Source organism: Ochotona curzoniae, unplaced genomic scaffold (genome assembly GCF_017591425.1).
Source record: "Ochotona curzoniae isolate NIBS_2020 unplaced genomic scaffold, NIBS_Ocur_1.0 contig_2723, whole genome shotgun sequence".
Classification (NCBI taxonomy): Eukaryota; Metazoa; Chordata; class Mammalia; order Lagomorpha; family Ochotonidae; genus Ochotona; species Ochotona curzoniae.
Window position 1 is genome coordinate 15,163,965 of NW_024465573.1, and position 14,949 is coordinate 15,178,913.

At 36.4% G+C, this 14,949-nt stretch overlaps 1 protein-coding gene across 1 annotated transcript in view; it reads right to left on the minus strand.

Moving 5' to 3' along the window:
- CWF19L2 (CWF19 like cell cycle control factor 2) overlaps positions 1-14,949 on the minus strand; it is a 78,944-nt gene that overhangs the window by 44,361 nt on the left and 19,634 nt on the right. The window contains exons 6-8 of the mRNA XM_040976882.1: positions 12,657-12,750; positions 8,737-8,852; positions 4,525-5,183 (exon numbers count right to left, since the gene is read on the minus strand). Coding sequence (XP_040832816.1) covers positions 4,525-5,183; positions 8,737-8,852; positions 12,657-12,750 — 869 coding nt within the window. The remainder of the gene's footprint in view (positions 1-4,524; positions 5,184-8,736; positions 8,853-12,656; positions 12,751-14,949) is intronic.

Here is a 14,949-nt window from a genome sequence, read left to right on the forward strand (position 1 = left end):
GAAATCCTTCCTATTAACGCAAGAAAAGGAGTTTTACAGCCAGAGAAATATGAATTCAAATCCAAATTTTACTACTTACCAACTTCATAATATTGGAAAACTATTTTAACTCCTCTTAAGTTACAAACCAATGCAGAAATTATAAAGTTACAGCATTTGCTGTAATATAATGGAATTTCAAACACAGCACCTCTCCTGATGTTCAGTAATTAATTATTTTTGTCACTGAAAGACAATTAACAAGTCACAGGAGAACCCACGGAGGAGTCCTACACTTTTCTCGCTAAAATTCCAATGGTGATATCTCTTCCAAAAAGGTTTTAAAAGTAGAACATCAGAGCTATGCTCAAATAAGAAACCAAATGCTTTTAGGGAACCACAGAATTAAAAGTGTAGTTCTGGGTCATGAGTGTCTACTCAAGCTCCTCCTCTCTTTCTCCACAGTTACTCCTTTCACAGCCGATTTCTCTCTCAACTATAGCTTCCAAATGAGTATATCTGCCTCAAGTCGGCTCCATTTCATAATCTTGTGGAATCTTTGCAATTTTATCTAATTAAAATGTTTGAGGTAATTCTTTCACTTATAGTATTATACAACTAAAAGCTGTGACTTCTGGAGTCATTTATAAAAGGTACAAGCAGTACCTGCAATTCCCTGCCAGTTAATCATACTTTACAGATTATCAAGAGGTTAGTACACGCATACATCTAGGATTTAGACATACAAAGAGTAGAAACAGACATACCATGTTCTCAGGGCACACTTACATTACACATTCTAAAATACCACTTGCAAAAGTTCAACTAAACCATGCAGTCTGTTGTTCCAGTTTTTTCCCTCCAATTTGACTGACCTTTCCCACTTAATACCTAATAGACTCATCCTTCAAGATGTTACAACTGGGATCAGCATTGTGGCATAACAAGTTAAAGCCACTGTCTGCAACACCAGCATCCCATATGGACGCGAGTTCATATCCCGGCTGCTCCACTTCCAATCCAGCTCCATGCTGAAGTCCTTAAAAAAGCAGTGAAAGATGGTCCAAGTTCTGGGGCACCTGCAATCCATACGGGTGACCTGGATGAAGTTACTGGCTCCGGGCTTCCAAAAGGCCATGTAGGAAGTGAACCAGCAGATGGAAGATCTTTAACTCTTTCTGCCTCTGTAACTCTGATTTTCAAATACATTAATTAATCTTCACTTAAAAAAAAAGAAGTTACAAAATTCCCTACACAACTTCCCTGGACTTAAGAGGGTATACCATCCCATCCTGTCTGAAAATATCATAACAAATAATATTATGCATACATCTACAACTCTAAATATGAGGCATTTATGCAACCATATTTGTTACATAAATATGTATTTCTATAACGGTCTCTCTGATATTGAGTTAGGGTGACAGGAAGATTCCTAAGAGTCTTTGTATAAATTTAAATTTTACAGAAACTTATACCATTTAAAACGTCAAGGCCAGTGTTGTGGAATAGCAAGTTAAGCTGCTACCTGCAGCACTAGATGCCCAGATGGGCACATTTCAAGTCCTGGTTACTCCACTTCCAATCGAGGTCCCTGCTAACACGCCTGGGAAAGCAGCGTAGGATAGCCCATGTGCCTGGTTTACAACAAACTCCTTCCTGTTCTCACCAAAAATGTCTTCTTTTTGCAATTTATCTTTTTTCCTCTCCTTATGTCTCTGCCTGGTCTACTTTTCTCATATTCCAATAAAATAAACCTCATAGAGGTTAACAACTTTTCCATAATTAGTATATACAAGCGACCTTTTTTTGTTCAAAGTCAGTTCGTGGTTTTGCTTTTAACCTTATTTGAATAGCATGTTAAATGAGCATCAGAAGACAGGAAATCTAAATCTAAGCTTTGAAAGTAACTACCTAACAACACTGATACAAGAGCTAAGATTTTTAGATCACATACTATATTAACTTGTTCATACACATATCTGTATATATTTGTGTGTGTATATACATGTATGTATGTGTGTGTGTGGATAGACAGACAGACAGATATAAACTTGCGCAACACCCTATTAAATGGATGGCATTTATACCCTTGTTTTAAGATCTGGAACCCAAAGCATGCCAAGGTCGGGTGTCAACTTCTTATTAAAGATCACAAGTCCAGAAATGATTACTGCTACCACAAGGTTGAAAAATAAGATTAAAAAAGGGAAAAAAAAAGATAAGATACAAGACCTTATTTGAATCTGGGATAAACTAAAAAGACATCTTATCATAAGCATGTCCAAATATTACAAGGGGCTCATTATTTTTTATTTAGTAAATCTGGCAATCCTTACTACATAACACTGTGTGAGTCATTCCTTATTTCTCTGTGCTTCTGCAACCACAAAAGGCAACAGTGAAACTGATTTCCTTTACTTCTAAAATCAGTCCTGTGATTTTTTTTCTAGTTATAAAATTCACTGATTCTAAAACTCTCTATAAATGAAGTATTTTCAAAAAAATCATCATAAATAAGACTAGATTTGATCTGTAATACTGCAATAAGGTAGAGCAATCCACCACGGGGGGAGGGCAAGAGGAGGGGAAGGGGGAACATCAGAGCCTATGAAACGTTGTTATAAAATTAAGTGCAATAAAAAATAGTAAAATGATAAAATAAAAATAAAAAATCATCAGTCTTACAATAATGTTCAGATAATTTAACAACTAATAACGATACTCTACTAAATCTCAATGGGCATTTTTTTTTTTTTAAGCAGAGTGACAACGATTTCCCATCCACTGTTTCACTGCCGAAAGGCCGCAACAGCCAGGATTTGGCCAGGCTGAAGCCAGGGGCCAGGAATACATCTAAGCTACACATGGGGGCAGGAGTCGAAGCACTTGAGCCATTAACTGCTGCCTTCTATGGCACATTAGCAGGATGGCAAGGTAAATACACAGTGCTACAGTATCAACCCCTTGTTGGAGTATCTGTTCACATCACTCTATAAGCTCAGGAACTTTTTTCTTTCGTAAGTATGTGAACAATTCCTAGATTTTCTTTCCCTGTCTTCTTAAGTCATGAATTCATAAAGCCTGAAACTCTAACACAGAAATTAATAAGGCTAACATAGAATACTCTCTAGTACAAAATGAAAAAGAGCCTTAAGTGAGACTCTAAGGTGTATCTATCAGAAGCTTACAAGTTAAATAAGACAAATATAGCAAAGAGTCAGATGGAACTCTAATAGTGTTTAAGACTATTTTACATAGCTTAGCTGCAGTCATAGAAGCCAAAACCTAGAGACTACCCTAATTCTAAAGCAAACCTACTGATACCATGAAGTTAAGAGTCTTATCCCAACAGCAACTGGAGTCTACCACTCACAGTACACATAGTAAAACCTGAACAAATGTATGCACTCAGCCATGGACATTCTCTTACAATGTTCAGCTGCATCTCTCCTCAACTCCCAGACTTAAACTAGCCTTGACTTAAACCACTGGCCATTCAACTGAATTCCATCAATCAGTCGGACGCTGTGTCTCCTACTCAAAGTTACATACTGTGCTTCACATGGAGTCCTTAACAAAACAATCTGCTGAATTCATGATCCCAAACCACATTACATACATGATTGCCACAAGTTTGTTATTTCCTAGACTCTCATTCTTTAGCATCTCGTTCATATGATAATACTTTTGATATACTATAATGTTCATTAGGCTCTGTCATTATTCTTTGGACATGTATTCATTATTCTTATCTCCAACAAGGCTAGTCCCATGGCTGAACCGAGATTTCTTGGTTTTCATTGTCATCAGTCTGGGTTTCCCCATCTTCTCACAAAGCACTATGTAAAATGCAGCAGGGAGTCGAATAATAAAACCAGAGAAGGCAACCTCTTTGCCTTATCATTATACATACAATCGTTATTCCACACACATTTTACTTTTAAAACCCGACATTATCTCTAAAACCCTAACATTTATCTCTAAAATGTATCAATTGTACAGAGTGATTATTTCTTCCAATTAAACAAATCAACACAGCTCGGTCTTTCCTTTAGACTTCTGGGAAATACTCCTCCCTTCATATTTGGTCTACAGCAGGTTATCTCCCTTTACTTTCTCAGACCTCCTATAGAATACAGTATTTACAAACATAATTAAACTTAACAGTGACCTAATTTTCTTAGGAAATAATATTGCACTGGCAACAAAATCTACCAAAATATTTTGTGCGGCATCTACTTAAAAGATTAGCTCATTCTACCTTTTAAGCTACAAAAAAAACCAACAAATTTTGAGCAAATATGGCCATCAGATTTTTTTCAGTTCTTGGCAAAATAAAAGTGTGCAATGAACTAAAATCCATCAAATACTATAAAATACTATACTGTAAAGTCTATGTATCTTATCTCTTCCACTGACGTTTTAAGAAATTGCAGACTAATAGCTAATAGACTACTGGGAGTTCTAACATACAGGTCAGTTTTTTCAATCCTCAGAGTCTTAGCATTCATGTATCAGTTTTAAAAGTAAATGATAAAATACCCAGCCAATGCTGACTTTGTGTTCCGTGGAGATTCTTTTTTCCGGAGGTTATCTTGCAAGCTTTCCGGCTGTGATTTCTCATTCACATCCTCTGAAATGTGTCGACAGTCACTGCTGCTGCTTTCTGATGGCTTCTGCTGCGAACGTTTCTTACAGTCTTTGCTCCTGTCAGACCCACTCCGTGATGCTAACTTTTCCTCACTGTTTTCTACGGGTTTTCGAAAACCACAATGCAAAGAACCCTCTGCTGCCTCTGATGTCGATAAACGAGACGGTTCAAAGTTTTTGCTTTTACTGTGAAATGATAGTTCTTCATCATCACAGGGCTTTAAGAATTTAGGTCTCAAATTTCCAGGAGAAGAAAACTCTTGATTTTGCCTTGGGGTACGTTCTCTTCTACAAGTTTCCAAAGACCCAGATCTCTTATTTTTTTCATCATCCAAAAGTTTCTGTTTATTGCTACTGCTTTCAATATCTGCTGTACTGTAACTATCCCTGGAACTTCTGTTACAGTTTATTAAGTCTGATTTTCTACTTTCTTGACTATTCTGTGCTTTATCTGAAAAAGCTGGTTTCCTCCACCGTTCTCTTCTATAGTCTTCTTTTCTGGATGCAATTTTTTCTGCTTCTTCTAATTTCGACTGAAATATTTCCATTGACTACAAAGGGAAAAAAAAATTAAACAATGTTTCTAACATTAAGCAAAACTTGTCCCCACATGCCATAATCACTGTCAAATGACACAAGAAAAGAAAACTCCCTAAAGGAGAAGGGGAAAGATCTAGACAATCAAGTAACACTAAAATAAAACTTCCTTTTTCACAGGTGGAGCAACAGCATCCCTGCTGCCTTGTGGAGTCTGTATTAGCAGAAAAGTGCAATCAGGAACCAGAGTCAGGTATTGAACTCAGTTACACTGCTGGGAGATGCAGGAACCCTAACCTGTAGGCCTAAAATGAAACACTTTGAAAGCAGAAGTCCCATAAACCAAGAGGCCGGCAATAATCCAAAATACAATACAGAGAACCAAGACACAAATCTAAAAACAGTATCACTGAGGAGCAGGTATGTGATGCAGCAGTTGAAATAGCACTTGGGATGCCTACATCCTATAGAAATGTCCCAGCATCATGTCTGATTCCAACTTTAACAGATGAAAGACCTTCCTCTCTGTCTCTCCCTCCTCTCTGTGTATTTGGCTTGGCAATAAAAATATATAAATCTTAGAAAAAAAAAGATATTAGCATTAGTGTTACTCCCTTAGGATTTTCAGAAAGCAGCAAAGCTAGAAAGGCTCATTTATTTGAGTAAGCAAAGAGCTATGGTTTATACAAACGACCCTAATTTTTGACTCTTACAACTTAAGAAAAAAATACTTCACAAACAATACATGATGGAAAAGTAAACCTAACCATCAGCATGCATACAAAGGAGGGCACACAGGTAATATACTAACTGCAAAGGGGAAAAAAATAAAACTGCAGCCAAGCATTTCTCTGTAATTCTAAAATGGGAAAGGAAGTAAAGATAAAACTTTGAAAATATTAAGTTATAACTCTATCTAAATAATCTAATTCACAGTCAAACTATCCTTCCTTGGTATGCACAAAAGCGAACTATCTTCAGAGCCCAGTGCAACTGGCTAATCCTCCACCTTCAAGAGCAGCATCCCATTATGAGTGCTAGTTCATGACTTGGCTGTTCACTTCCCATAAAACTTCCTGCTTGTGGCCTGGGAAAGCAGTGGCAGATGGCTGTATACCTTGGACCCTGCACCTGCAGCTGCATGAATTCCTGAAAGAAGCTCCCTTCTGGCTCCTGGCTTCAAATCAGTTCAGCTCTGGCCACCTTGGCCTTTTGGTGAACGAACAAGCAGATGGAAGAAATTTCTGTCTCTCCTCTCGGTAAATCTACCTTTCCAATAAAAAAAGAAAGAAAGAAATATAAAAAAAAAAAACTATAAAAGTGCAAGGAATCAAAAGGTATACCTCTTACTACTTCTAAAAATGAGTATTCAACAGTCAGGCATCTACAATAGTTAAACATACCCACATGCCAAATCAGAGAGCCTGAATCTGATTCCCAGCAGAAGCACCTGACTCTACATTTCTGTGAATGCTGATTCTGGAAAACAGCAGTGATGCCTGATGTAACAGCTCCTTGTCACCATATGAAAGACCTGGATTGAGCCTCCAGCTCCCGGCTTTAGATCCAGCCATTGTGGGCATTTGGGGAATGAACAAATGTGCTGGGGTGCTCACTCTGCTTCAGTAATGCTCTCTCTCTTTCCCTCTCCCTCTCTAGTACTAGAATTTACGAAGAGAACAGATGTACTTTTACTGGACACATATACAAAAAAGGAACTGTGCAATGAAAGATATACTAACTTTCATGATTATATTAATGATGGCATGTACTTACCTCAAATATATACAATATCAAAAGTTTAAAAAAATTTTAAATAGCAACTTTCCCTAAACTCTGACTGCAAAGCTGCTTTATCAAACAACATTCATCTTAAATGCAGAAAATCATCATCTAAACACAGAAAGTCGAGAATATAATTTTCCAGCATTTTTACCAAAGTTATAGTTTTATTTCAAGAAGAAAATAAATTTTAAGTATTTTAACATTAAGTGGATAAAAGCAAGAATTATCATTTGCTTGTAAACATACTTTCAAATACTCCTTGTCAAAGTACAAAAAATAGACGGACTGGCACCAAAAGCAAGTCAAGACACACGAGAGAAAAGATTCAATTTATAATTTAAAACATTTTTGAAGAATATTAATAGACCCTGTGGAGCAGCAGTGATGGTTCAAGTGGTTGGGTTACTGTCACTTAGATTTAGTTCCTGACTTCGGGTTCCAGCTCTGGAACACTGAACCAATGGATAGAATCAGTCTGTCTATCTTTCTCTCTTCCCACGCCCCCACTCTGTCTCCCTCCATTCTTTCCCCTCCCTATCAATAACAAACAAACAAACAAACAAAAACTTAATTTTAATGTAACAGTAAGCATCTGGCCTAACAATTAACATGCTCTCAGTTCATTATCAGAATGCCCAGGTTCAATACCCAACAATGCTGCTGATCACAGCTTCCTGCCAATGCAAACACTAGGAGACAATGATGGTGGCCCAAGTAGTTGGGTTCCTGTCCCTTACATGGGACACCCGACACAGAACACTAAATTCAAGATTCAGTCCTAGCCAGGGACAACTGTAGTCATTTGAAGAATGAACCAAAAGATGGGAGCTCTTGCTGTCAAAATAAAAGAGAGCAAGAGAGAGATCTGTATCTTTTAAAATAGCAATTTAATTCTCAGCAACTTGTCTCAAGAAAATAACCAAGTAAATATACAAATTGTACTAGACAATGACAGCACAGTGCTACTAGATGGGGGTTTAAGAGGGAAGTTACGTCACCGTCCACCCATGGAAAGTTAAATACAAGAAAAATAAAACATGAGAAACTTTAAAAACAGCTCTATAGTAAACCTATTTATTGACACCCTACTATGTCTATAAGAGTAAGTTACAGAAATGGCATATTCCATGAACTTACGTTAAAAATTTAAGAAAATGCAAAAACACATGCTAGCATGTTATCAAAGATTCTCAAGAATAAGGATGATCCTCCCTCCCACTGCCCTTTTTGACCCGCCTATAATTTTAAAATCTTACCATTTTCTGAGAACAATTTTCCCTTTGAAATTAAAATGAGAAAATATACAATAACTATTGAAATAAAAATATTACTCACACATGGAAATGGATTTTAAAATACCACATACTGCTACATATTTCCATTGTTGTAAGAATATATATGCACACAAAACAATAATAACAGCAAGGGAAATGTCAAAACTTAAGAATCTATCAATTTCTTTAAAATACCAAAATTTTAACAGTAGTGTATTATTGAGGCAAACTTATATTGTTTAAACTTTCTCATAACAGAATGCATATTTTCACATTAAATACACACACACAAATTTAAGTTATATATATGTATATTCATTATATCAGTAAAAATACACTATATACATTTACATAATAATGAAAAGTAGAAAGTTTCAGTAACTTATCATCTGAAATTAAATATCACATCAATTAAAGTGTCTGAGTACAAAAATTTAAGTAAGAGGCACTTAATTGTACATGCAACTCTTAAAAAATGGTATAATACCTGCTTAATACAGATACTCACCCCATATCTTTCAGCTACAATGTCCTCCAGATTTTTATTTTGTTTCTCAGCTTGTTCTTTCATTCTCTGATAAGACTTCTTTAGCCAGCTTAATCCACCATCTTCTACTCCTGAAACTAAATTCCAGTGATAAATACCAATTAAATTTAATGTGGCTGTCATAGAATCTTCATTTTGTGATGACTTCTAAAAATGTATAATTAAATATTTCCCCAAAATAAAGTCATAAAAACATTTAAAATACAACATACATATGAGTGTCTATAAAGGTAAGGCACAGAGCTCTGCCCAATGAAGTAAATCTGTTGAAAAAATTTTGGTCTAAGAGAGTAAGGATAATTTAGTATAAATAATTACAATAAAAACACTGTGAGAAGTACTAAGTGCTAAACAGATCTGAAACATGAGAAAAAACGAGAAAAGAGCAACTTCTAACTAGAACTTTAGGGAAATTTTCACATATCAAGTTCAAGAAAATTAGCCGGATTACTACTTATGAAACAAAGATTAAGAGTAGGAAGGACATTCCAACAATGAATATGGAATAGATACATGGACGGAGAAGGAAAAGGCACCTCGAGGCAGTACATAAAACACAGAACAAAGTTTGCCGGAGTCCAGCTCCAGCTGAGTTCGGAGCTCGAGAAGGGTGCGTGAAGTAGGCGTAGAAAGAAGAGACGGACCACTACAATTCCAACATCATTGTGGACCACGCGAGAAAGCTGTCCGCTTTATTTATACAGAAGCAGTACACAGTCTTTTTTAGGGCATTTTGACATAGCTTCAAGGGGGGCACAATTTACAACAGCTTGAGAGGCGAGTGAGGGAGAACCCCACATTCTTTGCTTATCTCGGCTTGCCAGCCCCTACTTACTTCCCTCAAGTCTGGGTCCCATCCTTGGCGCTGTCTGTGACAACCAGACCCCTACCTTGAATTATGCATGGGAAAAGGGCTGAGAACTTGGTTTATGGGGATTAGGGTATTGGCACCAAAGGTCATTAGGTCTGCAGGCCCACACAGTTTGCTAACTAAGCAAGAGTTACAACGACGGAAGGAACTGCAATTAGCAATGAGCCATGTTTACTCCATTTAGGTTTCTGCTCTACAATGGGCAAGTAAATGTTTCCAAAGACAACTCTACAGATAGTTTCACCTTAAGACAGGACATTATCCATTCTGATGTTGCAGCCAACATTTTCTCAGTAGACAACACATCTTATTCAGTAATACATTCCTACTACAATTCTTATTCTATAACTTATCCATCACTTAATGAGAGAAATACATTAAAAGAAAAAATATAAAAATCTAAGACAAAAGTTTCAAACATTAAATCCCTCTACAATTGTAGGCTCTACAACCTCATAAATGATCAAACAATAATCAAAAGTATACATGATGTTAGTAAAGTCACCCTATATTTCCTCTAGTTAAAAATTATGAACGCAGCCAAAGCAACTACATTTACTATGTTCTAAAGAGTTGAGAGTTGTAAGGACAGGCTAACCTTTAAGGTCACAGTAGCTATATTTTGCCATAGCAGGATAGCCTTTAGGATCACAGTAACTATACTTTTGCCATAGCAGGATGGCCTTTTGGGGTCACAGTAATTATAACAGGATAACCTTTAGGGTCCCAGTAACAGGATAGCTATATTTTTTGTCATAGCAATTTCAACCTATACTCCCATCACTTCCATTAGTTTGTGAAACTCTTATCAGGCCATTTCCCAGAAAGTATGCTAAATATTTGGGCCAGATCTCAGAGCAATGGGTAGGCACACAATAAGGTGTCTGGAAACAGCATGGGCTTAATTGTACTCCTGTGCGCAGTTAAAGGCCCACTCACCAAGACATTATCAGTAACATTAACTTTTAAGCTCATGTTGGTTGTAAAAGCCATCTCACAGGGGCAAACTATGCCTAATAGATTGCAGAATTCTTAGTGGGGTGGTTGAGTGTCCATGCAAACAGGGGGTGAGACTGCATCAAGGTGGTCAGAGAGAAATCCGCCGGGCCCTGCCAAACAGCTGTAAGCTCCCCCAGGCCCTGCCAAGCAGGGGAGCTGTTCTCTTCACACCTTCGTGTCATTAACACCTACTGCACGGACACCAGGAAAAGTTGTAGAAAATAATGCCAAATTGTACGTTAAAACAATATTACACTACTTTAATTGTTATCACTATAAACTTTTCAAATGCCTTCAACTTCAGTAAGCTGCTTGTATTTCTTTATATATACACCTACGTATGAAACAGAAATATAATCAATAGCTTAAATCAAACTTCTGATCCTGATAATCCTTGTCCCAAAATAAGTCTACTTTACGATCACTGAAATTCTAAAACTAACAAAATGCACACACAGTCTCCAAGAGACACATAGAACAGTGTTCATAAAAGAATAATCACGAAGTAATTCCAGCCTGGAAATAAGCCAAGGATAGACAGAAGATGATTCATCCCTAAAATATACCATAGCAAGGACAATGAGTGAACAACATCGATATACAATATATGGATGAATACCAGAATGTGTAACAGCCAGAAACAAGGATTTAACAAAACAGAATAGAACTACATAGCATAACATAACACTAGAAAAGAAACTCAATCGGATGAATTAAAATCATCAAAAAAAAATACATAACCAAGCATTTTTTTTAGTCACATAGTAAGAAATGCATTATACTAAAGGAATTCAGAGTAACTAATCTTAGACAGTCTTCTGGCAGTAGGAGTAGTTCAAGTCTGGATCATTAAAATTAGCCTTACACTGCGCTAGGTCACTGAGTTAACCTGCAGTTCCTACACTTTGAGATTCCACAAAATAAGATTTTAAAAAGAAGCTTATATGACTACAGTTACTATTAAATAATCTGGAAGAGTTCTCTCTGTCTTACCCTAAAAGGCGAAAAAGAATTTACAATTATCAGCAACTTTGGTAAAACTTTAAAAAGTGGCTCTGGGGACACCTTTTCATAAAGCACAGAAGAAATTTAACAGACAGCAAAAATTTAAATGAACTATGTATGAAAAGCAGAAATGTGTTCTACTAAGAGACAATTAGGATAAAAACAAAATGTAACTTATAATATTGCTATCTGAATTATAACTAAACTTTCCACCACATTGTCAAAGCAATACCTAATGAGCAAATACACACTCTCAAAAACATAAAATATGTTTATATGACATATAAAGTAGGATGTAGCTGCAGACACAAAATCACGTTTTTCATGTTCACACGTGACTTTAGTGAAATTTCATAGAATTAATACTTTTTGCATATTACAAAATGTAACTGAATCAATGCTTTATCATATACCCCCAAGATTATACATGGTGTTATCCATTTAAAAAACAAAAGTCAGGAACTGACATTGTGGCACAGCAAGTAAAAACACTGCCTGTGACGCCAGCATCCTACTTGGTTCACATACTGGTTGTCCACTTCTAATTCAGCTCCCTGCCACTGCATGGGAAAAGACGGTCCTAAATCTTGGGCCTCCAACACCCATGTAGGAGACCCAGAAGACGCTCCTAGCCACTGCCTTCAGTCTGGCTTGATACCAGCCACTGTGGCCATCTGAGGAGTGAACCATCAGATGAAGACTCTGTCTCTCCGTGTCTCTACGTTGCCTTAACTTTTTCAAATAAATTAGTAAATTTTTAAAAATAAATAAATAAAAGAGAAGCTAGTACATGGAAACACTGTCAACTATAAAAGCATGTGTTTAGTAATATTTAAATTAGAATAATTTAAATATTAATGATTTAAATAAGACTTCAGAAGACTGAAAAATGCATTGTTTTTATGAATGAAATCTAAATGCTTTTTCATGTGTAAACTCAGGTCATTTTCTCAGGAATATCAGGGTACAAGAAACGCCTGTGTCTGCAATCAAATTTAAGGGATACCTTTAGTAACGGATGACACACCACAGTCTTCCGGGGGAAGACCTGTTCCACCGTCCTTCCAGTACGGATTCAGTTCTCTTTCCAAGAGTTTGGACTAGAATAAAACATTTTCAGAAATCATAATTTTAAAATAAACAAAATACAAAAAAATTTATAAAAAATAAATCTAAGACCCAGCTGATAATTACAACCCTAGTCAAATCAATTAAAACACCAGATACATGCTGCTCTTGCAGGAAATATCTAAATTCACTTTCACTCAGTATTTTTACTGAACACCTACCTACCATGTCTCAGAACTGTGATGTATGTAGGTTTAACCAGCAGTTATCCTGAATCAACCCTTGCTAACACAAGAAAAATAATTTTAAAAAATAATCATACATGCTTTGAAGACCAAAATTCAGAGTGACAGCAGTACAAAGAACTCTCTCACACTGAAAGATCAATGACTACCTAGTAGATCCAATATGTGTAACCCTAGGCCCAATGAGAACTTGGCAAAATTTTATTTTTGGCTTGAAAGTACACAGAAAAGGTCTAAAAGGATGCTTCAGGTAGAATGAATAACAGTGTGCTCACAAAGCCTCAAAGAAAGAGAACGCAAAGCACTTTCAGGGAACCAAAGGCAATCCGCAGGGACTAACACTTGCAAGTTAAGTAGAGACAAAAGATTAGGTTAGTAAAACAAAGACCCAATAAGCCCTTCTGAACTGCTGCCGAGCAGAAGCTGTCAGTAGAAGCATGGTCTCAGAGTGGACAAATGACTGGAGAGCAGCAAGGTGAGAGGCACAAAGCTAGTTGGAACAGTAATCCAGGTAACAGTAAAATGCAAGTTCCTCCTGTGTTCCAAGCACTATGCCATTGGCACCTACTTGATAATTAACGCAGGCACAATTCTTGCCATCATAGAATTATGGTCTAGCAAACAGGGAAAGACAATCAGGCAACATCAGGATAGCTTACTCTAAGTATACAAAAGTAAAAGAGTCTGCAGACCCACATACATATTACCACCAAAACTGCTGCCTACAAGAACTATAATCACAGGAGAGAATAGAGTAAATGTAAAGTAATTTTGGAATCTCAGCGTTATAGATTATGAACCAGCACTGAAAACAAACAAACAAAAATCTTAAATAAAAACATTTTTAAAAGCATTTTGAGTATATCCTTAAATTAAAAAGAAAAATCTCCAAAGTGAAAAAGCTGAGATAAATGTTAACATAGGTGCCTGAGTGGTACTGCGGCAGGGAACACTATTACCTGAGACAAATGCCTGCAACCCATATGGGCACCAGTTCATGTCCTGGTTGGCTCCACTTCTAATCTAGCTCCCTGTTCATGGCCAAGGAAACGCAGCAAGGAATGGTCCAAGCCCTTGCACAATGTGAAAAGACACAATCGAGGCTCTTGACTCCTGGCTTAACCACTGCAACCATTTGGGAAGTGAAACAGTAAATAGAGGATCTCTCTCGCCTTTCAACTCTAAATATCTAATAAAAATCCTTTTTTAAAAATGCCTGAAGTAAAGGCATACACAATGCAAGAAAACATAAAAATATCTAATTTCTTAGATCAGTTTATAGCAAAAAAAGTTTTTGTGTCTACCATCAAAGAAATTCTTCAAGTAGTATTTTTTCCATTGCATTTAAGATTTTCCATTTCATATTAAAATTTTTACTGAAAGAGGACTATCACATTAAAATAAAACCTTCCATTTCTTCAAGCTAGTGACCAAAATATAGAACTGCTCTTTAGTAACAAAGTTATAACTTTTGTTTTGCTAGTCATGTTTTACATGGATGCAATAATAATTTCATCTTCAATGTCAAAATTGCAAGGCTCTGTGGAAAGGAAACAGGAAGAGCCAGAGTCTAGTCTGTATGACTTTGGGCACATAAATTAATCTGCCTCAATATCAATTTTCCATTCTGTGCCTGCGAGATAATAAAATCCTCTGATCACAAAACACTGTGATTAATAAGCTATATGTGATAGATCTATGTGAAAGCACTGTTTAAAAATGAGTTAACATTAGTTCTATGTATCTATCCCAATAAAACAAGTGACAAAATTAAAGCAGAATGAAATGTTTTTCAAAGAACTCTTAGAACTTAGTACTGTATCATTTTGTGTGTGTTCTTTAATTTATTTACTATTTTATGATAGTTTACATCATAAACTGGAATATCCCTCACTCCTACTGATGTCCTCTCTCCCCCAATTATTTCCCTAATATTATTACAATAGTATAGTCCTTCATAAGCAGTCATAAGTCCATCATTCTGCT